Source organism: Palaemon carinicauda, chromosome 8 (assembly GCF_036898095.1).
Source record: "Palaemon carinicauda isolate YSFRI2023 chromosome 8, ASM3689809v2, whole genome shotgun sequence".
Classification (NCBI taxonomy): Eukaryota; Metazoa; Arthropoda; class Malacostraca; order Decapoda; family Palaemonidae; genus Palaemon; species Palaemon carinicauda.
In genome coordinates, this window is record NC_090732.1 from 172,949,266 (window position 1) to 172,976,773 (window position 27,508).

Genomic DNA, 27,508 nt, shown 5'->3' on the forward strand with positions numbered 1-27,508 from the left:
ACCTGATCCCAACAACTCGTTCAGAGCCTCACGTTTGGCCGGCTCCATCGAGTCTGTTGGAATCTGAGTGCCCACTAAGGTGGTGACACACCAATCCAACCACAAGGCGAAGTTGACCAGGTCCTTTGACATCTCCTCCATCATCACGGACTCGGACTGGGAGAAGAAGGTGGGAGCCGATGACGCCCTTTCGTCGGAGTAGCCTTGGCATAGGATGTGCAGGTGCTCCTCCATCTTCCTCGCCCCGTGCGGTCTTCCTTCCAACGTATAATATTTGCTTTGGGACTTAAGTCCCTACAAGAGTTTAGCCGCACTATAGCTTTTATTAGAGTCACTATTGCGGGCTATAACCTTGTCAATGTGGATTCTGACTACCCCAACGTCTCTGGCCTCCGGAAGGGCTAACGAGGATTTCTTCTCAGCGGGTGCTGCTAAGAACTTGTTTAACCCGGGGGTCCACACTTCCTCCTCTTGTGGAACGGGCTCCACCAAATTGTTGTAGCCTCTGATCAAGGATATCACCCTCCTATATGCGGAGTCCTCCGTCGGCAACTTAGTCTCGTCGTCCACTTCCTCTGTCCTACGCTGGGGAGAGGCGTGATCACGGGCATCTCCGCTTGAACGGGACCCTCGGTTCTTCCTATCCTCTTCGCCGGCAGGCTCCTTCTTCCTCAAGTACCTCGACGAAGGGACGGGCTCCTCCGTGAAATAGTTCGACGGAGGAGCTCGTCCTCGTCTATCATCTCGATGGGGAGACCTGTCGAGGCTGCCCGTCCTAGGAGACGACTCCCTCCGCTGGGCGGATTGAGTGGCTCTAGGACGGGACTTATGCCTACCAGACGAGGCCCTCCGCTCATTGGCTGACGCCATAGCGAGGCTATTGGAGGCCCTTCTAGGAGGACTGTCTCCTGCTTGCTTGGCTATCAAGCTTGAGGTCTTTGTCAGGTCCCTCAGCTTGTTATCTGGAACGAAGACCCATGTTCCTTGCGGAGAACTAGGTCTCCTGCTCTTACTTGGAGGTGAACGAGAGCTTCCTCTCCTGTCTTTAGATCCTGTGGGAGACAGCGAAGGGGAATTCCTCCTCACAGATCGATCTCTCTTCCTCCTACGTCTCCTCCGACGTTCCTCACTCGACGAGCCCGACCAATCTTGCACCGACGAGTCTGACTTGCCTGTGTACCTCGACTGCGTACCGGACGGAGGCTTCTTGGGACTACGTCGTACCCCGGACGTAGAAGGCTGCAGAAAACTCTCCGGAACTGCTGACGTACGCGGCACCAACGATGATGTATGAGCCATGAAGGGGAAGGACTCGCTCAGGCCCTCCTCCATATCCAATGGAGACCTCAGCGGAGTCCTTGGTACACCCCATGCCAGTGGATCTTCTTGAGGGGAATCCTCTCTACCGACGGCACCTTCCACAGCCGAAGCGCCTGAGACATCCATCCAGGAATCTGGCGACGAAAAAGGCACATTATTATTCCACATGGGGTCCTCCACCGAGACGCGCTCCCCACGTGCGAGAGCAACGTCCCTCGGACCCCCACTAAACACACTTACAGGAGCCTGATCCGCCATGAACATAGAAGAATCACCCGCAACATTAATCCCCTGGGAAAGAGGCACCAACTTTTTCCCTTTCACCGACTTACCTCGTCCCCTACTCTGGGTAGGGGAAGAAGAAGGACCCTTACATGATCCCTCGCCCGCAGACGTCGCAGGTGAAGACAAACTTGTTTTCCTTGGAGATCGCTTCATAGCCTTCTTCTTCTTTGTTCCAAATTTCACCCATTGGACCTCGCTCCAACCATCACATTCCGGACACGTGTCCGAAGGCGAACACGCTTTACCTCTACACGAGGTACACAAAGAATGGGGATCCAAATCGGGCTTCGACAAAAAAACCCACACGATTTCTCGGCTCTAGGCCGGGGACAACGGCGAGCATGCTCCATAGCACAACACAAAGCTCGCTAGACACAAGCACAAAGGAAAGAAAGCACTAAAACGCCAATAAAAGCACAGAAAAACGAAAGTAAAAGCACACAGCAATAGCACTAATCACTCGTAAAGAAAGTAAAGTCCATGTGGTAACCACGTGGTGATGAACACAAAGGGGGTCGCACTGAAAATTGAGGAGCGGCGTGTGATAACACGACGCGACCAGAAAACTTACTGAAGACGACGACCTGGCTAACATGTGGCCTACCCTGGGCATTGCCCTCGGGTCACGTTTTCCCCCGGTAGGCCTGCCACTATAGAAAATGGGAGTAGGGTAAACTACTCAAAACTCTGGTTGTTTGAGAGGAGGTTCCAGTAACTCCTAAGAAAGTGTTTCGAGGTAAGTCTCTGTGTTGGAACAAACTGTATTTTGAAGGGTTTTTAATGGTGATTATTGTACAAATTACAACCCCAAACATCAGAAATCAATTAAACTCAATAATTCACCATAAAAAAAAACATAATTAACACACACATTAACTCCCACTTAACCACTAAGGCGAGCCTTGGTTGGAGGGAGGGAAACAAAAAAGAAGATGAGGAGGAAGCAATTACTTTTAGAGGGAGAATCTCCCTCAATGAGAACTCCTGGTAAAATATCATGAATTATCTCTCTAGAATGACATTCACTTTCAATGAATTGCTTGACTTTCGCTTTCTGGACACTTGGTCGTCTTTTATCCCACACCCACATTTAATTTTCACAATGAACTCATCTGGATGTGTGTTTTGCTTTTACCTTTATCTAAGGAGAACCCCACAAAAGGCAAAATTTTCTGTGGACGGTAGCTGTGACTTACGCTTTCTGGACACTTGGTCGTCTTTTTCCCACACCCACATTTAATTTTCACAATGAACCTATCTGGATAAGTCTGCTTTGCTTTTTGCCTTTTATCTAAGGGGAACCCCACTAAAGGCAACATTTTCTGTGGACGGTGGCTGTGAATTACGCCTTCTGGACACTTGGTCGTCATTTATCCCAAACCCACATTTAATTTTCACAATGAACCTATCTGGATAAGACTGCTTTGCTTTTGCCTTTTATCTAAGGGGAACCCCACACAAGGCAAAACTATATGTGGACAATGGCTTACTGTTTTGTGGCAAAAAAATAAAAAAGCATGTATTTCTATGAATGCCCGCACACGAGGCAATTTTCAGGCATCCATAGAAACAAGTTTTCATTTCTTACCACGAAACAGTGGCATCCACCATCCACTGAATATTTTCTAGTGTGTGGGTACCATAAATAGCAGGGAAATGAGCCCTTCCATTGTCAGTAAATAGATTCTCAGCTCGCTCTACGAAGCCTTATCCTAAGGAACATGGCATGAGCATGGAGTGAACATCTACCAGTGTGTGGGGACCATGAACGGCTTGGAAATGAGCCATTCCATTGTCAGTAAATAGATTCTCTACTCGCTCTATGAAGCCTTATCCTAAGGAACATGGCATGAGCAAGGAGTGAACATCTACCAGTGTGTGGGGTCCATAAATAGCATGGATATGAGCCATTCCATTGTCAGTAAATAGATTCCCTGCTCGCTCTACGAAACCTTATCCGAGGGAACATGGCATGAGCCCGGAGTGAGTGGTGCATGGGCACTACGTGTATGCTTTCTGCACATTGTGTGATAGCCTTGTTCATAATTGCCCAGATGCTATGATGCCAAATAATTACCAATCATTGATTCACACTATCAGTCCAGTCACGCTCCAGTCTCGGTTCACTCTCATTCATATTTAACCACAAAAAATTACCATAGGGAAAAATATTTTTACTCACAGGCTGATGCAACTCTGTACTCATAACCCAATCAAAATTTGCACGCTTGTATTAAAACTGCCTCGTATCCAAAGTTACTCGTAACACGAGGACTGCTATAACCATACAGAATGGTAAACTAAGATTACTTTCCCGTTTTTGTTGAAATTATTTTCTGAAGAGCTTAGCAGTTACATCTAATAGATGGTCTACTATAGCTAGGACTGGCATTTAAAAATTCTGGAGAATTCATATTTGTATGAACACAAACTGATAAATAATGCTCAAATGATCTTGAAACCTACTAATTATACCAGATTTTCAGGATGCTGTATTATGAATCCCATTAATTGGCTGCTTAACATATTTGCATATGTATATATGTATATATGTATGTGTATTTATGCATTCATATTTACATATGAATATTACATCGACGAATTCTCTTGCTTAACATATTTCTCAATTCTGGTTACATTCAATAGATAAACTGCATGATTATTAATATTATTAATTTTAAAGTCAATAAAATTATTATTAACGTTTCTAAAATTCTCATCATTAAAATTATCAAAACTATTATTAAAATTATTAATAATTTTAATAATAATTTTGACAATAATATTGATAATATTAATCATTTTAATAATAATCTTAATAATTTTCATAAAAATAATAATTTCAATCATCTAAAAAATAATAATAATTTCAATCATCTAAAAAATAACGTAACAAAAAAAGTTATTATTGTGAAGACAGTTAGTTCTACAAACTACTGAGCTAAAACAATTATTATTTGACTGGCCCAAAAAGGTTTAATCCTGTGCTTTCCATTGCGTCAAAACTTCTAATTTCTTTTCCTTATTATTTTAGACATACAAAACCTACCTGTAATGTGTAAATGCAATACCAGGGGGCACAACAAACCCTCTCAACTACATTCATTATCCACGAATAAAAAATAGAAAACAAAAATTGTAAATACCTTTAAAAGACAAGACATTAAAGCAAGACGGGAATCTCAAGTACATTGTATTTTCTTGAAATATTCCAGGAGAGCAACTGGGTATAACTCTAAGTTTCTGAGATGCGGTTCCCATTCTTGACCGTGACTATTCCTGGCAACAGGCAAATAGGTGGATGAGAATATGGCTGTGCTTTCAATGCTACTGTCAATCATTTGCATAATATAAAGATAAAATTTATTTGTAATGCAGTCAATTAGGTCAAAAGAAAGACTTTCCAAACAGTTATTTGCACAATATGAGATAATCAAGAACAACAAATGCAGCGGTTTCTAATCCACTGCTGGACAGAGGCCTCAGACATGTCCTTAGTCATATCTACGGTTTGGCCATTTTCATCAACACAATTGCCACTACAGATTAGTAATAAACACATAAAATTTACTTGCAATGCAGTCAATTACGTCAAAAGAAAGATCTTCCAAACAGTTATTTGCGCAATGAGATAATCATCAACAAAAAATGCAGCAGTTTCTAATCCACTGCAGGACAAAGACCTCAGATATGTCCTTAGTCATATCTAGGGTTTGGCCTTTTTAATTACCAAACTCGCCACTACGGATTGGTAATAAAAACAGATAAAATTTATTTGCAATGCAGTCAATTAGGTCAAAAGAATGATCTTCAAAACAGTTATTTGCACAATATGAGATGATCAACTACAACAAATGTAGCGGTTTCTAGTCCACTGCAGGACAAAGGCCTCAGACATGTCCTTAGTTATATCTAGGGTTAGGCCATTTTTATCACCGCACTAGCCACTACGGATTGGCAATAAAAACAGATAAATGTTATTTGCAACTAAGTCAAAATAACGATCTTTCAAAACAGTTATTTGCACAATAAGAGATAATCAACAACAACAAATGCAGCGGTTTCTAGTCCACTGCAGGACAAAGGCCTCAGACATGTCCTTATTCATTTATGGGGTTTGGCCATTTTCATCACCAAACTCGCCACTACGGATTGGTAATAAAAATTGATAAATTATTTGCAATGCAGTCAATTAGGTCAAAAGGAAAATCTTCCAAACAGTTATTTGCACAATATGAGATAATCATCAACAACAAATGCAGCGGTTTCTGGTCCACTGCAGGACAAAGGCCTCAGACATGTCCTTAGTCATATCTAGGGCTTGGCCATTTTAATCAACACAATTGCCACTACGGATTGGTAATAAAAACAGATAAATGTTATTTGCATATGAGATAATCAACCACAACAAATGCAGCGGTTTCTCGTCCACTACAGGACAAAGGCCTCAGACATTTCCTTAGCCATGTCTGTGGTTTGGCCATTTTCATCACCACACTAGCCACTGTGAACTGGCGATGGTGGGAGATTTTAGTCTGATTTAATCATTAATCCTTCAACAACCGAAACAAGCATAATATGAAGTACACACTTTTCTAATATATTCATACAGGTAATAGAGAAAAAAACATGTTAAAATAATGTTTATTACAAAAATAGGACATCTGGTACAGTCCTTTCATCCTTATTCTGAAGGCACAGACTTCGATATCTTTTGAAATATCGAGAAACCGTATTTTAAAAAAAGGTTTGACAAAAAAATTTATCATTTTAATCTCTTATTATAAGGTAAAGCACAGTACTCGATATTAAGTACTGCACAGTACTCGATACTAAGTACTGCACAGTACTCGATATTAAGTACTGCACAGTACTCGATATTAAGTACTGCACAGTACTCGATATTAAGTACTGCACAGTACTCGATATTAAGTACTGCACAGTACTCGATATTAAGTACTGCACAGTACTCGATATTAAGTACTGCACAGTACTCGATATTAAGTACTGCACAGTACTCGATATTAAGTACTGCACAGTACTCGATATTAAGTACTGCACAGTACTCGATATTAAGTACTGCACAGTATAAAACTTAGTCCAAGGACTAGATTTTCTGACTTAAAAACAATGGCACTCGTGATATAGACTGACTACTAACCTTAATTAAGAAGACAATGCAGCACTACTACAAAATATCAACGGATCACAGACATAAAATGACAACACTAGTTTAAGACAGTACAAATAAATCTGGATATGACAAACACAAAAGCCTAAAAAATGCTGAAACACGACACACTGTAAATGCTGGAGACTCAGATCAAATTCTGTGTTAAAAACAAATACAATTGCAGGTTCAAATATAACAGAAACTGGAAAAATTACGACAAAATATGGCACAGTAGCAAAGCCTCTATGAAGAATACGAGGAAGGAAATTTTGAAACAGAATCATACTGTATAAGAGATTGATAAAAGAGATTCTCATAAAAATTTTAGGGAAAAGAATTGGAAAGACTTGAAAACTTGAAACATTATCAGATAAGAGACTGATAAAAAAAATTCTCAAAGTTCTGGAAAAAGAATTGCAGAGCTACATTTTTCAAGACTTGAAAATTTGAAACACAGTATCATATAAGAGATTGATAAGAGAGATTCTCAAACAAAGTTTAGGGATAGGAATTGGAATAAAGCTACATTTCTCCAGACTTAAACAGAAGATAAAGAAAATGCTACGAGCATCCCAAAGGACGAGCCAGATTGTAAACATAAAACCTTTCAAAAGCAAATTAATCTTCAAGTTATAGACATCTATGAACTCATTAATGATGAAAAGTTTTAATGGCAACTAGTTTCCAAAAACAATTTGTACAACTGTTGTTTCATTACTAAAACTAAGTAAAATTAAGTTACAACAGAATTAAATTCCTTTTAATCCATTATAATTATTGAATGCAAGCATAAAGTATATCTAAGGCACTTAAAATTATACTTTAACTTTATAAAATTCTTAATTGTCATTCTAACATACTGAAAGGTACTGATAATGTACCCAACAAGTTTGACTCAAGTTAAATTTATTAACTCGCATATCACAAATATGTGTTAGTTTACCCCTTTCGCAGTCTAACCTAAAAAATTGTGCAGCACCGAAGCTAGGACCTCTTAACCGACTAACAATACACTACACGAAAGGTTCAACCAAAGCTTTGTTATATAAAGCACTTCCCAGCACCAAAATGCTCCCATAAATAATCCTCTCTGCGATAACAACCACTACTCTCCAGTCGAAAGTACGTACGGCAATTGTACACTAGATAGGATGATCAAGGGCATAGTTTCCCATAATGGAAACTCTTAAAATGTTATTTTCATTAGTAAAATAAATTTTTGAATATACTTACCCGATAATCATGTAGCTGTCAACTCCGTTGCCCGACAGAATTCTACGGAAGGGATACGCCAGCGATCGCTATACAAGAGGGGGGTGTACTCACAAGCGCCACCTGTGGCCAGGTACTGCAGTACTTCTTGTTGACACCACTTCAATTTTTCCTCGGTCCACTGGTTCTATGGGGAGGAAGGGTGGGTCAATTAAATCATGATTATCGGGTAAGTATATTCAAAAATTTATTTTACTAATGAAAATAACATTTTTCAATATTAAACTTACCCGATAATCATGTAGCTGATTCACACCCAGGGAGGTGGGTGAAAACCAGTGTACATGTATATCAAGAAGCTAAGTATCCCGTATTTCATATTATCAGTTATTCAAAATAACAATGAAATTACAAGTACCTGGTAAGGAAGTCGACTTGAGCCATTACTCTGCCTTAAATAAGTTCGTCTTCCTTACTGAGCGCAGCGTTCCTCTTAGGAGGCTGAACAACTCTAAGGTGCTGAAGTATCAAGGGCTGCAACCCATACTAAAGGACCTCATCACAACCTTTAACCTCGGCGCTTCTCAAGAAAGAATTGACCACCCGCCAAATCAACAAGGATGTGGAAGGCTTCTTAGCCGACCGTACAACCCATAAAAAGTATTCAAGAGAAAGGTTAAAAGGTTATGGGATTATGGGAATGTAGTGGCTGAGCCCTCGCCTACTACTGCATTCGTTGCTACGAATGGTCCCAGGGTGTAGCAGTACTCGTAAAGAGACTGGACATCTTTGAGATAGAATGATGCGAACACTGACTTGCTTCTCCAATAGGTTGCATCCATAACACTCTGCAGAGAATGGCTCTGTTTGAAGGCCACTGAAGTAGCCACAGCTCCCACTTCACGTGTCCTTACCTTCAGCAAAGCAAGGTCTTCTTCCTTCAGATGAGAATGTGCTTCCCTAATCAGAAGCCTGAATAGTAAGAAACTGAGTTCTTAGAACTTGGAAAAGAAGGTTTCTTGATAGCACACCATAAGGCTTCTGATTGTCCTCGTAAAGGTTAAGACCTTTTTAGATAGTACCTAAGAGCTCTAACTGGGCAAAGTACTCTCTCCAGTTCATTCCCCACCAAGTTGGACAGGCTTGGGATCTCGAACGACTTAGGCCAAGGACGTGAAGGAAGCTCGTTTAGCAAAAACCGAGCTGCAAGGAACATGTAGCCGTTTCATATGTGAAAACAATGATCCTGCTGAAGGCGTGGATCTCACTTACTCTTTTAGCTGTTGTCAAGCACACGAGGAAAAGAGTTTTTAATGTGAGGTCCTAAAAAGAGGCTGATTGGAGAGGTTCAAATCTTGATGACATAAGGAACCTTAGGACCACGTCTAGATTCCAGCCTGGAGTGGACAACCGACGTTCCTTTGAGGTCTCAAAAGACCTAGGGAGGTCCTGTAGATCTTTGTTGGTGGAAAGATCCAAGCCTCTGTGGCGGAAAACCGCTGCCAACATACTTCTGTAACCCTTGATCGTAGGAGCTGAAAGGGATCTTACTTTCCTTAGATATAACAGGAAGTCAGCAATCTGGGTTACAGTGGTACTGGTTGAGGAAACTGCATTGGTCTTGTACCAGCTACGGAAGACTTCCCCTTGAGACTGATAGATTCTGAGAGTGGATGTTCTCCTTGCTTTGGCAATCGCTCTGGCTGCCTCCTTCGAAAAGCCCCTAGCTCTTGAGAGTCTTTCGAAAGTCTGAAGGCAGTCAGACGAAGAGCGTGGAGGTTTGGGTGTACCTTCTTTACGTGAGGTAGACGTAGAAGGTTCACTCCTAGAGGAAGAGTCCTGGGAATGTCGACCAGCCATTGCAGTACCTCTAAGAACCATTCTCTCGCGGGCCAGAGCGTAGCCAACCAACGTCAGCCGTGTCCCTTTGCGAGAGGAGAAGTTCTGAAGTACCCTGTTGACAATCTTGAACGGCGGGAATGCATACAGGTCGAGATGGAAACAATCCAGCAGAAAAGCATCCACGTGAACTGCTGCTGGGTCTGGAATCGGAGAACAATACAACAGGAGTCTCTAGGTTATCGAGGTAGCGAACAGATCTATGGTTGGCTGACCCCACAGGGCCCAAAGTCTGCTGCAAACATTCTTGTGAAGGGTCCACTCTGTGGGGATGACCTGACCCTTCCGGCTGAGGTGATCTGCCATGACATTCATACCGCCCTGAATGAACCTCGTTACCAGCGTGAGCTTTCGATCTTTAGACCAGATGAGGAGGTCCCTTGCGATCTAGAACAACTTCACGAAAGAGTCCCTCCCTGCTTGAAGATGTAAGCCAGGGCTGTGGTGTTGTCAGAGTCCACCTCCACCACTTTGTTAAGCTGGAGGGACTTGAAGTTTATCAAGGCCAGAAGAACCGCCAACAACTCCTTGCAATTGATGTGAAGTGTCCTTTGCTCCTGATTCCATGTTCCCGAGCATTCCTGTCCGTCCAAAGTCGCACCCCAGCCCGTGTCTGATGCGTCCGAGAGGAGACGGCGGTCGGGTTTCTGAACAGCCAAAGGTAGACTTCCTTGAGAAGAAAGCTGTTCTTACACCACGCGAGAGAAGACCTCCTCTCTTCGGAAACAGGAACTGAGACCGTCTCTAGCGTCATGTCCTTTATCCAGTGAGCAGCTAGATGATACTGAAGGGGGGGAGGTGGAGTCTCCCTAACACGATGAACAGGGCCAGCGATGAAAGTGTCCCTGTTAGACTCATCCACTACCTGACTGAGCATCGGTTCCTTCTCAGCATGCTCTGGATGCATTCTAGGGCTTGGAAGATCCTTGGGGCCGACGGAAAAGCCCGAAAAGCTCGACTCTGAAGATCCATACCCAGGGAGACAATGGTCTGGGATGGGACGAGCTGAGACTCCTCAAAATTGACCAGGAGGCCCAGTTCCTTGGTCAGATCCATAGTCCATCTGAGAATCTCCAGACAGCGACGACTTGTGGGAGCTCTTAAAAGCCAGTCGTCTGACGGAGCCGGACACAAGATCATGGTACTGCTGCACAGTCTGTGAACTGTCAACCATGGGGAAGCGAGGAAGTACAGTGACAACCCGAAGCTGTCTAGACTGTCTGGGTCGTACAGACAACTCCCTATCGGGTTGCTGAGGTTGCCGCACTGCGTCACAACAAGTCACTTCTGCTGGTTGTTGAACGTCTTCCCAGTGACACACTGACTCCGTAAACAAAAAATCCTCTAACAAGGACTAAGCTTGGACTGCATGTCTTGCAACACAGCTCAAGGTCTATGGGAGCAGGTGTGGTAACAGACGGGGTTAGCGACTGAAGTGGAACCATTACCTTCCCTGGAAGCATGTTATGCTTAAATAAAAGTCCATAAGAGGCTACGCAGCTAAAGGCTCCTCTCCAAATGACAGAGTCCTCAAGGGAATATCAGAAGGAGGGAGAAAAGCACTTTCTCATCTACAGGGACCATATCCGAGAAAAGCTAAGTTCTCTCAGTGAGGGTTTCACTGGTGCAAAAGCAGCAGACTAGAAGGCAACGTTATGAAACTGCTTGACAGTCTAGTGAGTTGGCAACAACCAAAGATGTGTGACTGAGAAGCATGCGGTAAGGTATGCAGAGCATGTTGTATGCAGAGCATGCTGTATGTAGAGCATGCTGTAAGGTAAGCAGAGCGTGTTGCATGGCGTGTAACATTTCTCAGAAATTCCATGACCAGTGCTAGAGTGAGTAATATCGCATTACTGTCCATTGAAAGTGCACGTGCCGAGGGAATTGATTTAGACTGTTTTGTTGATGAATTTGATAGCCGGCATGATAATCGTAGAATTAAGCTGCACTAAATGTACTATAATCTACTTCACCTCAGGAAAGGGAAACTCGCCCTGTTGGCAACACTGCATTACTTCATGCATGCTTGCATGGGGTTTTAATATCAACATAATATTTACCTTACATTCATAACTCATGATTCATTTTTGTTTTGAAGATATTTTTGCCATATTTTGCGATTTTGTTAAAAATATATTGCAAGGAATACATATATATTTTTATATTAAGTAATACAAATAACCTCCATTATCATAATGTTTGTGTAGGCATACATGTATATGATTACAAATGCAAGTTATGAAAGTAATGAGGTGTTATTATTGTCATTTGTTATTCCCAAGTTGAATGGGAAGAGGCTCAAGTTGAGGAGAAAGTGGCAGATGCATGCGTTGAGGTGGCTGACTCATAGCATGAGGTTGCTGCCTCAAGAGTTGCGCTTGCTGTAAGGGTTGCGGATGCGCAGTAGCAGGTTCCTGAGGAACGAGTTGAGGTTCCTGAGGTGTGAGCTGCGAGAGTGAGGTAGCGGCTGCGCAGAACGCAGTTCTTGTCTCGCTTTGAGGAGGGTTGAGGTCGCTGCAGCGAGTGCTGAGGTGGCTGCCTCATTGATGGAAGAGGTTGTCGTACCTCAAGAGATTGTTGCCTCGCTGGTGGAACCGCAAGCGGAAGCGGAGGAAGTAAGGCATAAGATTCCTGCTCCCATTGCTGAGGTTGCCTTAAGGAAGGCGGAGGTTGCTGCACACCGCTGGTAACTGGCAACTCAGTACGCGGTAAGGTATCCTGAGGAACCTCAACATCGTACGCCTGGCAGACTGGACTGCGGTGAGGCGGAGCGATCGCAGGAGGAGGTGTAACCTTCTCAGCCTGACACTCACGCATTAAGACCGCAAGCTGTGACTGCATGGACTGCAGCAAAGTCATCTTGGGGTCGGCAGACGCTAAGGTCTGCTGAGGCAAAGCCTTAACAGAAGATGAGGTCTGTTGCGGCATCACCTTACCTCTCTTAGGAGGTGTGCAGTCACCTGATGACTGCGGAGAGTCAGAGCTAACCCAATGACTGCATCCGGGTTGTTGAACTCTAGAGGTCTGGACTTTACGTTTAAGAGGTCTTGAGACCTGAGTCCAGCGTTTTCTCCCCGAAATTTCTTCTGCAGACGAGTAAAATAAGGGCTCAATCGTCTGCGGATGGGAGTGACGGTCTCTGTAAGACACGCCCGCAACCACCGAGGATACTTCTGTGCGCCGATCAAGGCCTGCCGAACCCTTTTGCCCTTCGACATTGCTTCTCCCCTGGGCTTGGGAGCTTGCAAGAGGTCCCGGACTGGGAGGACGACTGGCACGCACAGAAGTACCCTCACGCACAACACTGACACACTTTGCGCTAATCACTTATCACTTTTGAATTTCTGTTTGCACTTATTTCACTGAACTCGAAACTTTAAGTGGTTTGTACCTGAAACACGCAATTCTATCCTTCCTTAAAAGTTAGTAATTGCGAAAACAGAATTACAATGTAACAGAAAAATCTAATGAAAGATAAATAATTCAGTGGCTGGAAAGAGACTAAACACTAGATCAAATAAACTACGTTTAAAATCTCTCACCGCATAAAGCTTGAGAACAAGAATAAACTCTAGAAACGTTTACCTTCTTCCCTTAAAGAGACTAGGGAGAAGAGCAAAAACGATAACAACGTTACTCGCTTGAACGAAACGTTTATCCAGCTCTCTCTCCCTCCGTCTCTATCTCTCTCTCTCTCTCTCTCTAGACTTAGAACCTGAGAGAAGAGCCCAATCATATATACTCGTTAAAACATATTATTGTTAAAGGAAAAAAACTGAAAGATTTCCCAAATAAAAAGTTCCTTTATTAGAATTAAAACCATTAAGCTAAGAAAGAATGAACAAAACGCTATAAACGGTTTACTCTTACTGCAACGTGACACCGTGAAAATTCTCTCTCTATCGTAACGATAGAGCGCAAGTTGAACGTTCTGAACGTCAACAACTGCAGAGACAAAACAAAACGTTAGTTCAACTTTGAAACAGTACGAGACTATCAAAGAAATTCTTTCAAAAACAATAAAATAGCATAATATGTTAACAGGTAAAACCGAAATGACGGGCTCAATGTTAATTAACTTCGGTACAAGAAAAGACCGCCTACTATTAGGAAAGGTCGAATATAAAAATTAATTTTAATAAATTTATAAAAAAGGAAGTTAATCGAAGAGGCCTATAAAAGGCGGAGAGATATAAAATAAATCTATAACTTTTGTTAAGCAAAATTAAGAAAGAGAGTCTATACTCTCTTAGACACCAACACTTCCGTCTAAGGGAAGGGTCGGCCATTTAAAGGTGAAAGAGAGTTCATACTCTCTTCGTCACCATAATTAATCAAATTAATTCCAAAAGCTAGCTAAGCTAATAATAAAACTTCCTGAATAGCGAAAGCTGAAATCTTAGAGCAATACTTCACCAAAAACCGTGAACAAGACTCCAAAATTATAAGCGTATCCATGAACGTCTTGCCGGAAGCACGACAGAGGAAAAATTGAAGTGGTGTCAACAAGAAGTACTGCAGTACCTGGCCACAGGTGGCGCTTGTGAGTAGACCCCCTTCTTGTATAGCGATCGCTGGCGTATTCCTTCCGTAGAATTCTGTCGGGCAACGGAGTTGACAGCTACATGATTATCGGGTAAGTTTAATATTGAAAATGCCCCTTTTAAAATAAAAGATCAATGTACATTAGATCGGAGGATCACTGGTATAGTTTCCCACAATGGAAACTCTTGAATGCCACTTTTAAAATAAAATATTTATATTCTTTAATGAAACAATTTCCCCAAAAATCATTTTCAAACTGGGAGCACCTTTTAACGCACGTGATCATGTTAAGCGCAAAATCTACATACGATAACACAAACTTTTCAATAATACTGCATAGATATCTCAAAATACCAATGATGCAACTACATTCTGAGATTTTTCCCAAAAAGCAAATGTCCAAATTGGACCATCTTACAATGACACCAAGGTCATAATTAGAAGTATTAAGTGCAAGACAAGTGTAAAATATCACCAATATCACTTAAAAACTAAGTGGTAATGTTCAAACTCATAGTTTTGTAAAATACTTAGGATGCTTTACTGTATAGGGAATATAATCGTAAAAACATTACTGGTTTGTCCATCGTATTTAAAATTTCTCATTAACAAATTTATGGATAAGACTCTGGTTAAAATTTCCATGAGTGTACCCTAGGAACTACCTCTCAATTACCGTAAGTATTATGATCTAAATTACATAAACTAATGTAGAAAGCCAATTATGAAAATTGATAATGCAAAGAACACATAGAGAACCCATATTTGAAAGCACTTAAAAGATTCTTTGTCCTGTTCCTATGGCCACAGTTTCAATCTTTTGTCTTTCATTGTACATAAAACACTGTCCAATCTCTTTACTTTTTAAAACATCTCCCCTATCAGTAAGAACAAATTCATCAGGTACACCTAATGAGAGTCAACAAATACAAGAGACTATGCAATTCTATTTCATTGCCTCTCTTTTGAATCTCTAACATCTTTACTTGAAATTGATATAAATGGCACTTTGATTATGACTGTAATACTGTACCTACCGCACAAAAAATGTGTGCTATTGTCCCCCTTTGAACTACACCAAGTAAATCCAGAGACGTTCTTCACGAAGAAGAGGGGGCATCATTGACGTACCGAGATAAAAGGGTGGACACTTGATTCAACTTACGTAATGTGATATTGGCAGGATCTTGGTCGAATGATGTGTCGTGAGTGGGCACATCACTCTCGGATGTTTTTGAAGAGGATCTCATCTGTCAAATAAAACAGTGAGTATTGAGTTACTGCTGATAAACAGTTCTGGGCTTCTCATAAAAACCTCTAAGAAAATAATCCAATTATTATTCACAAATTTATACACAAAGTGAACAATGCAACTTAACCCTTTTACCCCCAATGGACGTACTGGTACGTTTCACAACTCATCCCTTTACCCCCATGGACGTACCTGTACGTCCTTGCAAAAAACTGTTTTTTACATTTTTTGCATATTTTTTATAACTTTATGAGAAACTTCAGGCATTTTCCAAAATAATGAGACCAACCTAACCTCTCTATGATGAAAATTAAGGCTGTTAGAGCAATTTAAAAAAAATATACTGTATTGGAAAATGTGCTTGAAAAAGAAAAATGCCTGGGGGTTAAGGGTTGGAAAGTTCCAAATAGCATTGAGGGTAAAAGGGTTAAAAAATTAAACATGCCGATCATGCAATTATCTCTCTGTAGTTATTAAGAATTTGTAATTGGTGCATTATTACAATTACTTATAGAGTATGAAGAATGACATGCTCATGAACAATAGCATGCCCGTAACACCCAATGGAGCACTAACTTTCGGGCGCCTTGTGTGGCATTAAAACCAGTACTAAAGGTTCCTTAATAAGTGCTCCTTAAAATGTCCAACTTTTTACAACTTTTCATGCATTTCCACCTGGCTTTCCAAACTTGTGTACTATCATTTTTTCTCCATATAATACTTATAATTTCATCATAAATTCTTCAACCAACTGTTAAAATATTCTACATAAAATGTTTTTAAACTTCGTAACTTTGCAACTTGGAAATCTTGTGAGTCAGTCATTAAATCTCTTTGCCAAATCAATATATGTTCATTAAGAAAGCAATGTTTATTCTCAAGAATAGCATTCAGACTTTTTGCCCTAAGGAAAGGTAAAAAAATGTTATTTTCATTAGTAAAATAAATTTTTGAATATACTTACCCGATAATCATGTAGCTGTCAACTCCGTTGCCCGACAGAATTCTACGGGAGGGATACGCCAGCTATCACTATACTAGAAGGGGGTGTACTCACCAGCGCCACCTGTGGCCAGGTACTGCAGTACTTCTTGTTGACACCACCTCACTTTTTCCTCGGTCCACTGGTTCTCTATGGGGAGGAAGGGTGGGTCAATTAAATCATGATTATCGGGTAAGTATATTCAAAAATTTATTTTACTAATGAAAATAACATTTTTCAATATTAAACTTACCCGATAATCATGTAGCTGATTCACACCCAGGGGGGTGGGTGAAAACCAGTGTACATGACTAAAGGATAGCTAAGTATCCCGTATTTCATATAATCAGTTATTTCAGAATAACAATGAAATAATAAGTACCTGGTAAGGAAGTCGACTTGAACCGTTACTCTGCCTTTATTAAGTTCGTCTTCCTTACTGAGCGCAGCGTTCCTCTTAGGAGGCTGAATCAACTCTAAGGTGCTAAAGTATACAGGGCTGCAACCCATACTAAAGGACCTCTACACAACCTCTAACCCAGGCGCTTCTCAAGAATGAATTGACCACCCGCCAAATCAAAAAGGATGCGGAAGGCTTCTTAGCCTACCGTAACAACCCAAAAACAACAATAAAAGCATTCAAGAGAAAGGTTAAAAAAGGTTATGGGATTAAGGGAATGTAGTGGCTGAGCCCTCACCTACTACTGCACTCGCTGCTACGAATGGTCCCAGGGTGTAGCAGTTCTCGTAAAGAGACTGGACATCTTTAAGATAAAATGATGCAAACACTGACTTGCTCCTCCAATAAGTTGCATCCATAATGCTCTGCAGAGAACGGTTCTTATTAAAGGCCATCGAAGTGGCTACGGCTCTCACTTCGTGGGTCCTTACCTTCAGCAAAGCAAGGTCTTCATCCTTCATGTGAGAATGGGCTTCTCTAATCAGAAGCCTTATATAATACGAAACTCCGTTTTTGGACATGGGCATCGAAGGTTTCTTGATTGCACACCATAAGGCTTCTGACTGTCCTCGTATAGGTTTTGACCTATTAAGATAATATTTCAGAGCTCTGACAGGGCAAAGAACTCTTTCTAGCTCGTTACCTACCATGTTGGAAAGGCTAGGAATTTCAAACGATCTAGGCCAAGGACGTGAAGGAAGTTCATTCTTAGCTAAAAATCCGAGCTGTAAAGAACATGTTGCAGATTCGGATGTGAACCCAATGTTCTTGCTGAAGGCATGAACCTCACTGACTCTTTTAGCTGTTGCAAGGCAGACGAGGAAAAGAGTCTTGAGGGTAAGGTCCTTGAAGGAAGCTGACTGGAGAGGTTCGAACCTAGGAGACATAAGGAACCTTAAGACTACGTCTAGATTCCAGCCTGGAGTGGGTAAACGACGTTCTTTAGAAGTCTCAAAAGACTTAAGGATGTCTTGAAGGTCCTTGTTGGAAGAAAGGTCCAAACCTCTGTGGCGGAGAACTGAAGCCAACATACTTCTGTACCCTTTAATCGTAGGAGCCGAAAGGGATCTCTCATTCCTTAGATGTAATAGGAAGTCAGCTATTTGGGTTACAGAGGTATTGGTAGAGGAAACTGCATTGGCTCTACACCAGCTTCGGAAGACTTCCCACTTGGATTGGTAGACTCTACGAGTGGATACCCTCCTTGCTCTGGCAATCGCACTGGCTGCCTCCTTCGAAAAGCCTCTAGCTCTAGCGAATCTTTCGACAGTCTGAAGGCAGTCAGACGAAGAGCGTGGAGGTTTGGGTGTACCTTGTCTACGTGAGGTTGACGTAGAAGGTCCACTCTTAGAGGGAGAGTCCTGGGGACGTCGACCAGCCATTGTAGTACCTCTGTGAACCATTCTCTTGCAGGCCAAAGGGGAGCAACCAGCGTCAGCCGTGTCCCTTCGTGCGAGACGAACTTCTGAATGACTCTGTTGATGATCTTGAACGGTGGGAATGCGTAAAGGTCGAGATGGGACCAATTCAGCAGAAAAGCATCCACATGAACTGCTGCTGGGTCTGGAACTGGGGAACAGTACAAAGGAAGCCTCTTGGTCATGGAGGTGGCAAACAGATCTATCGTAGGCTGACCCCACAAGGTCCAAAGTCTGTTGCACACGCTCTTGTGAAGGGTCCATTCCGTGGGGATGACTTGATCTTTTCTGCTTAGGCGATCTGCTGAGACGTTCATGTTGCCCTGAATGAACCTCGTTACTAGAGTGAGGTTTAGACTTCTTGACCAAATGAGGAGGTCCCTTGCTATCTCGTACAGGTTCCTCGAATGGGTCCCTCCCTGCTTGGAGATGTAAGCCAAGGCTGTGGTGTTGTAGGAGTTCACCTCCACCACCTTGCCTAGCAGGAGGGACTTGAAGTTCATTAGGGCCATATGAACTGCCAGTAGCTCCTTGCAGTTGATGTGGAGCGATTCCTGTTCCCTGTTCCACGTTCCCGAGCATTCCTGTCCGTTCAAGGTCGCGCCCCAGCCCGAGTCTGATGCATCCGAGAAGAGATGAAGATTGGGGGGTCTGAATCGCTAACGATAGGCCCTCCTTGAGAAGGAGGTTGGTCTTCCACCACAAGAGAGTGGTCTTCATCTCTTTGGTGACCGGGATAGAGACTGCTTCGAGCGTCAAATCCTTGTCCCAATGAGCTGCTAGATGGAATTGGAGAGGGCGGAGGTGGAGTCTCCCTAACTCGACGAACAGGGCTAATGATGACAGGGTCCCTGTGAGACTCATCCACTGTCTCACCGAGCAACTGTTCCTCTTCAGCATGCTCAGGATGCAATCTAGGGCTTGGCTTATCCTTGGGGCCGATGGAAAAGCCCGAAAATCCTGACTCCGAATCTCCATTCCCAGGTAAACTATGGATTGGGAGGGAATGAGCTGGGACTTTTCTAAGTTGACTAACAGACCCAGTTCCTTGATCAAGTCTAAAGTCCAGTTGAGACTCTCCAGACAGCGACGACTCGTGGAGGCTCTCAACAGCCAGTCGTCTAAATAAAGGGAGGCTCTGATGTCCGATAGGTGGAGGAATTTTGCAATATTCCTCATCAGATGCGTAAACACCATAGGAGCTGTGCTTAGGCCAAAACACAGGGCTTGGAATTGGTACACAACCTTTCCAAAAACGAATCTCAGGAAAGGTTGGGAGTCTGGATGAATAGGAACGTGAAAGTAAGCGTCTTTCAGATCCAACGATACCATCCAGTCCTCCTGCCTGACCGCTGCTAGGACCGACTTCGTCGTCTCCATAGTGAACGTCTGCTTGGTGACATAAGCATTGAGCGCGCTGACGTCCAGCACCGGTCTCCAACCTCCTGTCTTCTTGGCCACCAGAAAGAGACGGTTGTAGAAGCCCGGGGATTGATGGTCCCGGACTATAACCACTGCCTTCTTCTGTAACAGGAGCGACACCTCCTGGTGCAACGCTAGCCTCTTGTCCTTTTCCTTGTAGTTGGGAGAGAGGTTGATGGGAGAAGTGGTCAGAGGGGGTTTGCGGCAGAATGGTATCCTGTAACCCTCCCTTAGCCACCTGACAGACTGGGCGTCTGCACCTCTCCTTTCCCAAGCTTGCCAGAAGGTCTTGAGTCTGGCTCCTACTGCTGTCTGGAGAGGAGGAGAGTCAGTGTTTGCCTTTTGAAGTCTTGGGACCTTTCCTAGACCTGCTCCTGGAAGAGTCTGGACGGGAGCTTCCTCGGCTGGGGGCTCTGCCACGAAAGGGCGGAATAAACCTCGTAGCAGGAGTATCAGCCACTGGGGTGCGGTAAGTCCTGGGAACTGAGGGAGCAACCTTAGTCTTACGAGCTGAAGAGGCCACAAGATCATGAGTGTCCTTCTGAATCAGGGCCGCAGACAAATCCTTGATAAGCTCTTCGGGAAACAAGAACTTAGAAAGCGGAGCAAAAAAGGAGTTGAGACCTTTGACAAGGTGTGATGCTGGAAGAAAGAAAGGTGCAAAGTTGCTCCCTTTTCTTAAGAACTCCTGACACAAACATCGAAGCAAGCTCGCCAGACCCATCCCGAATTGCTTTATCCATGCAGGACATTAAAAGCATGGCCGAGTCCTTGTCCGCAGGGGAGGTCTTCTTGCTCAGGGCCCCCAGGCACCAGTCTAGAAAATTGAACATCTCAAAGGCACGAAATACACCCTTTAGGAAGTGGTCTAAATCGGAGAAGGTCCAGCAAACCTTAGAGCGCCTCATTGCTGATCTACGAGGAGAGTCGACCAAACTTGAGAAGTCAGCCTGGGCAGAGGCAGGGACTCCCAAGCCTGGTTCCTCTCCTGTGGCATACCATACACCCACCTTAGAAGTGAGCTTAGTAGGTGGAAACATAAAGGAAGTCTTCCCTAGTTGCTGTTTAGACTGCAACCACTCCCCTAATATTCTTAAAGCTCTCTTAGATGACCTAGCAAAGACGAGCTTAGTATAAGTTGACTTAACAGGTTGCATGCCCAGCGAAAACTCAGATGGAGGAGAGCGGGGGGTAGCAGAAACAAAATGGTCCGGGTATACCTCTCTGAAAAGAGCCAGGACCTTACGAAAGTCAATGGGTAGAGGAGAAGACTTGGGTTCTTCCACGTCTGATGAGGGATCCAGGTGCGCAGCTTCCTCCTCAGAAACCTCATCACCAGAGTGTAGCGAAGTGAGAGGTAATGTAACAGTGGTATGCTGAACAGCAGAATCTGAACAAGCGGGTGCATAAACGCTTGTGGTTTCATCCTCAAGTCTCTGTTGCTGAGGTAAAACCTGAGGTTCAGGCTGCAAAGACTGGTCAAGAAGAGTAGAGGAAGGTAAGCGCATGGGTTGAGGTGGCTGACTCCTAGCATGAGTTAGTTGCGCTTGCTGTAAGGGTTGCGGATGCGCAGTAGCAGGTTCCTGAGGAACGAGTTGAGGTTCCTGAGGTGTGAGCTGCGAGAGTTGAGGTAGCGGCTGCGCAGAACGCAGTTCTTGTCTCGCGAGTTGAGGTTCCTGAGGTGCTAGCCTAAGGAGTTGCGGCTCTCGCCTTGAGGAGGGTTGAGGTCGCTGCAGCGAGTGCTGAGGTGGCTGCCTCATGGATGGAAGAGGTTGTCGTACCTCAAGAGATTGTTGCCTCGCTGGTGGAACCGCAAGCGGAAGCGGAGGAAGTAAGGCATAAGACTCCTGCTCCCATTGCTGAGGTTGCCTTAAGGAAGGCGGAGGTTGCTGCACACCGCTGGTAACTGGCAACTCAGTACGCGGTAAGGTATCCTGAGGAACCTCAACATCGTACGCCTGGCAGACTGGACTGCGGTGAGGCGGAGCGATCGCAGGAGGAGGTGTAACCTTCTCAGCCTGACACTCACGCATTAAGACCGCAAGCTGTGACTGCATGGACTGCAGCAAAGTCATCTTGGGGTCGACAGACGCTAAGGTCTGCTGAGGCAAAGCCTTAACAGAAGATGAGGTCTGTTGCGGCATCACCTTACCTCTCTTAGGAGGTGTGCAGTCACCTGATGACTGCGGAGAGTCAGAGCTAATCCAATGACTGCAACCAGGTTGTAGAGCTCTTGAGGTCTGGACTTTGCGTTTGAGAGGTCTTGAGACCTGAGTCCAGCGTTTTCTCCCTGACATTTCTTCTGCAGACGAGTAAAAGACGGGCTCAATCGTCTGCGGGTGGGAGTGACGGTCTCTGTAAGACACGCCCGCAACCACCGAGGATACTTCTGTGCGCCGATCAAGGCCTGCCGAACCCTTTTGCCCTTTGACATTGCTTCTCCCCTGGGCTTGGGAGCTTGCAAGAGGTCCCGGACTGGGAGGACGACTGGCACGCACAGAAGTACCCTCACGCACCACACTGACACTAACACTAGCACTTGGCACCGCACTGACACTAGCACTTGGCACAGCACTGGCACTATCACCTCCCACTGCACTTTTGACCTTAAGTTCTTTGACTTCTGCCATAAGAGACTTATGGTCACTAACCACCGATTCCACTTTGTCACCTAAAGCCTGAATGGCACGCAAAACATCGGAGATATCAGGTTGAGCACAAATAGTAGGTTCGGGGGTAGCCACTACAGGGGGAGGAAAAGGTTGAGGATCATGAGGTGAGGAAAAAAGTGAAGAGCGAGAAGAACTCCTCCTAACTCTCTCTCTCTCTAACTTGGTTGAATATTTCAGGAATCGAACAAATTCAAGTTCCGAAAGTCCGGCGCATTCCTCACATCGATCTTCTAACTGACAGGGTATTTCCCTACAGTCAGAACAAGCGGTGTGAGGATCAACCGAGGCCTTCGGAACACGCCTATTACAAGACCTACATCGTCTATGGGGTGGGGCTTGTGAAAGGTCAGACATCTTGAATCAAAGAGTTAGTCAAGGGGGATTCCAAATCAAGCAAAAAGATCGTTAACCATTAATCAAAATCAAATAAAAGCTATCTAAGCTAATTAGAAAAGTTTCCAGTATAGCGAAAGCTGAATCTTAGAGAAATACTTCACCAAAAACCGTGAACAATACTCCAAAATCATAAGCGTATCCCAGAATGTCTTGCCGGAAGCACGACAGAGGAAAAAGTGAGGTGGTGTCAACAAGAAGTACTGCAGTACCTGGCCACAGGTGGCGCTGGTGAGTACACCCCCTTCTAGTATAGTGATAGCTGGCGTATCCCTCCCGTAGAATTCTGTCTGGCAACGGAGTTGACAGCTACATGATTATCGGGTAAGTTTAATATTGAAAACTGGATAGCATAGGTGCTACAGAACCTGGGAGGTAGTTAGCATGGTATGATCCACAGCTCCGACATTTAGCTAATAGAGAAAATTAAAATTTCCACAAGTAAAAAACTATCTAATTAGATAAATAAGAAATATACCATAAGTGTTTACATCTCCATAATTGTCGAAATCAACTAAATGATTAATTTCATAACCCATACTCAGTGAATAAATTCTAATATAAATAAAGTCTCATAATCCAAGGAAGTACTAAATTATTGCTGCAATAAAAACAAATGTATTCTATATAAAATTACCTTGAAAAATCATTTCAACACTCATCCTCTCAAGGCAAATTTTCATTACTTTATATATGAAAAATTTAGAGATAATTTGTATATTTCCTAACTATACAAACCTTGATCCTTTACATAGGATATATTACCAGCGAAGCTAGAGTATACAGCTATTAAACTTTTATAACGAGGTGTAATTAGGTGACCGGGATCCCCATCCCCTTGCTTGCTCACTCAGCACCCCTTCTGATTGCAGCCAGGACTTTCTAGGATGTAGATGATGTCAGGGAAGTATAAGTAAAGGACTCGAGTTTCTATAGTTAGGAGAAATCAATGTTCCCCGCAGGATCCAAGAAACGCCCCAACAGCACAAGCTTTCAGGATGGAATGTAATGGGGAGTTCTCTTCAAGAGGAAACTTACACCTGGCAAGACAGCGCACTCTCTCCAACCGCAATCATAGAAAGGGCCCTACGCGCCACCCCTGGCTAAATAACACGTCCGAACGTTCACGGGTGCTAACAAGGAATGATGGGAGAAGGATAGACAGTGGTGGGGGGGGGGGGGGGGGGGCAGTAGCTGTAGTGAACGACACCTTGTAGTAACGGGGGATTTTGAGGAGGGAGAAGTTTAATTGGAAAGGGACCTCTGGTAGTGGTATCACTCGCCCCAGTTTTAATACTGTCACCCTTTAGGGGTGAGCGAGCTGGGTATATGCCTGGCATTCCATGCAACTTTTTTCTCTGGTATATTTAGCAGTATTTATACCTTTGAAATGATGCTTTAAGGAGCATTTCACTGGGCGTCACAGGTTCCTCGGCCAGAAATAGATTTTTCCTTCGTCAAAATCCCTTTTTATTGCATGTAACAATATCTTCATCTTTCCTCTTGCATGTAACAATATCTTCTTATTTTACTATGAGCTGCAATTAAACTTTAGGTCCTAAGTACGCTGGAAGTATGGCTAAAAATCTCTACAAAATATTTCTTCTTTCAACCTTACTCGGTTTCACTGCCAGTGTCTCTCTCATTCAGAAAGCTAGAGTAAATGACTATATTCCATTGCTGATCGGGACGGGATGTGAGTGAGAGGAGCCAGGGTTGACGTCATGTGCTAAGAGAGTAAGCAGCCAATCAGGAGGAGAGTAAGGAACATGCCAATTTCTCCGCAAATCACAGCCCGCTCTCATACCAGTTCCTAGCTAGAAATATTTGTGTAATGTTTAGCAAAGGTTGTTCGTACATTTTGTGTTATTTGGTCGAGAATTTTGTACATTGTTGTAAAGGAAGTACTTACAACTTGTGTAATAATGTGATAATAGTTTTTGCTATGATGGAAATGCCCCTGTACCCTCAAATGAGAAGGCACCTTATGGACCGTTAAGGCTTGCCTAAGACAGGAACTTTACTTTCAAAAAGGAGTTTCCTTGCTTGCCTTTGCCTCCTCCAAACGTGTTAACAACCTGAAATCATAATGAATGCTCAGTGAGCAAGCAGAGGGTGCGGCATCCCACTCCAGGCTGCTAACTACCGGCCACCTGTTTACACCTCGTTAGAAAAGTTTAACGACCGTATATTACAGCTTAGCTGATAATCTATCTTATGTAAAGGACTTAGGTTTGTATCTGAGCTGGAACAAATACTGCTTTTGACTTATCACACCATTTTAGTGTATACAGCATCACTAACAGTCAAGAATTCATAATGATTACTATCAACAGCATAAATGGACCACTGAATCCCATTCCTGTTCATGTTCATCTAAGCTACGGGATTTGTTTTTAAATGACGGTTAAAAACTAAAGCAAAACATATTCAATAAAGAACGCCAAAAGGAACAGATGAAAAGTAGCATGTGAAAAGCAATGCAGCTGGGACCAAGTGAACATAGCAAAGGACCTGTTCTGGTGGCAAAAAGCAATGCATGCCACAGCGAAAGCAGTAACCCCCTACTGCAATCAAATGTTCATAACTTTGTATCACTGGTGTCTATACAAATATTACCTTCCCTCAAATGATTAGTTTAATGAAAATCTTTCAAAAAATCACTAAAAAGATATCTGGATTTGCTGGCTTTCAGAATCAAAATATGACAACTCCTGTGAATAATTAAGCACAAATGTAAACAGAACATACTGTCTTTCATTTCTAAATGCGAAGTTGGATGCTTGTGAACTGAATATTTTTGGATTGTGTATTTCATCATACTCCAGTTGTGGCACTTCTTTATCTGAACTTTCCAGTTCTCTAAGAACACAATAATAATAATAATAATAACAATAATAATAATAATAATACCCTTCCTTACATCGGATCAATACACATCAGTTCCAACTTGAAGTCATTCCACTTAAATATTGAGCTTGATTCATTGGGGCTGGTAAATCTTCTACTTTCAATAATCTTTAAATATAAAATCTACCTATTAAATATTAAATCTACTTATTAAATATTAAATCTACCTATCTACCATGGCAGTTCCCCCAATTTTAGGAGGTAGCCAACATTAAAAAAAAAAAAAAAAAGAGGTAGCCAACATTAATTAAAAAAAAAAGAAACAAAGTTCTTCTTTTCATCATTCCACTTTGCCTGACAGGGGATTCTGCCGAGTTTGGCTGGTACTACTAGGGTGCCACAGCCCACCCTCCCCCGTTTACCACTACTAAGGAAGCTTCATATGCCGACTCCCCTACTGCCGCTACCTCAGCGATCACCAAGGTGAGCCGAGGTAGCAGCAGGGCCTATAGGCACTGCGTCACAATCGCTTGCCATTCATTCCTATTTCTATCCTGCTCTTTTGCCGCTCTCACATCTATTCTCATGTCAGCTACGGCTTTCTTCACTCCATCCATCCACGCAAATCCTGGCCTTCCTCTTGTACAGAATGTCCTGAACTTACAAACTTCATTGGTTCAAAGAAGTTATTTTTAAGTCGAATTGTTTGTCATTCCAAACTTGTTAAATTTTGGCCTAGGGTAGGCCCAACCTGAATCCCATGCCTATGATTTCCAACAAAAGTCAACAAATAATCAGGTTTCATATGAAATAGATATCAGGTTATTATAAATATTGTTTTGCTTACTGTATTAAATGATATATTGTTTAATTACAGTATTTCTTTATCTTATCTTTGTTATTATCAGTTGGATTTTTCTTTGTATCTCAGAATGGATTTAAGTTGAGGATCTTCTGTACTGTACTGTACATGTATTGTACTTCACAAGGAAGCTTAATACATACATATACCAAGGCACTTTCCCCTCTACGTTCCTCCCAGCCTGACGAGGGACTCTACCGACTTCGGCTGGTACTGCTAGGGTGCCACAGCCCACCCTCCCCCGTTATCCACCACAGATGAAGCTTCATAATGCTGAATCCCCTACTGCTGCTACCTCCGCAGTCATCAAAGATGACCGGAGGAAGCAGCAGGGCCTACCGGAACTGCGTCACAATCGCTCGCCATTCATTCCTATTTCTAGCACGCTCTCTTGCCTCTCTCACATCTATCCTCCAATCACCCAGAGCTTCCTTCACTCCATCCATCCACCCAAACCTTGGCCTTCCTCTTGTACTTCTCCCATCAACTCTTGCATTCATCACCTTCTTCAGCAGACAGCCATTTTCCATTCTCTCAACATGGCCAAACCACCTCCACACATTCATATCCACTCTAGCTGCTAACTCATTTCTTACACCCATTCTCATAATGTAGGGAAACCTTTAAGTTATTTTACAAGGCAAATAGACCTATGTCAAAAATCGACTTACATTGAGTCTCTCAGAACGAAATAATGATGTAAGTTGGGGTATTAGAGCAATAATAATCTCTCCTATATAATGAAGATTTAGTATCTGGC

The 27,508-nt window shown here is 43.1% G+C and overlaps 2 protein-coding genes across 6 annotated transcripts in view; both read right to left on the bottom strand.

The window, feature by feature from the left end:
- Positions 1–294: 294 nt before the first annotated feature.
- Positions 295–2,975, bottom strand: LOC137645569 (PHD and RING finger domain-containing protein 1-like). Its single transcript, XM_068378370.1, has 2 exons — positions 2,802–2,975; positions 295–1,890 (listed from the first exon to the last, which is right to left on the bottom strand). Exons 1-2 carry the CDS (start codon positions 2,973–2,975, stop codon positions 295–297), a joined length of 1,770 nt encoding a protein of 589 aa, XP_068234471.1.
- An 11,576-nt stretch (positions 2,976–14,551) lies between these two features.
- The window catches only part of LOC137646138 (cingulin-like), a 194,055-nt gene continuing 181,098 nt past the window's right edge, over positions 14,552–27,508 (bottom strand). For 4 of the 5 annotated variants that reach the window (XM_068379345.1, XM_068379346.1, XM_068379348.1 and 1 more), the window contains exon 13: positions 14,552–15,687. In XM_068379345.1, the coding sequence (XP_068235446.1) occupies positions 15,538–15,687 (150 nt within the window). In that variant the 3' untranslated portion in view covers positions 14,552–15,537. The remainder of the gene's footprint in view (positions 15,688–27,508) is intronic. The other variant, XM_068379344.1, reaches the window with a different exon arrangement.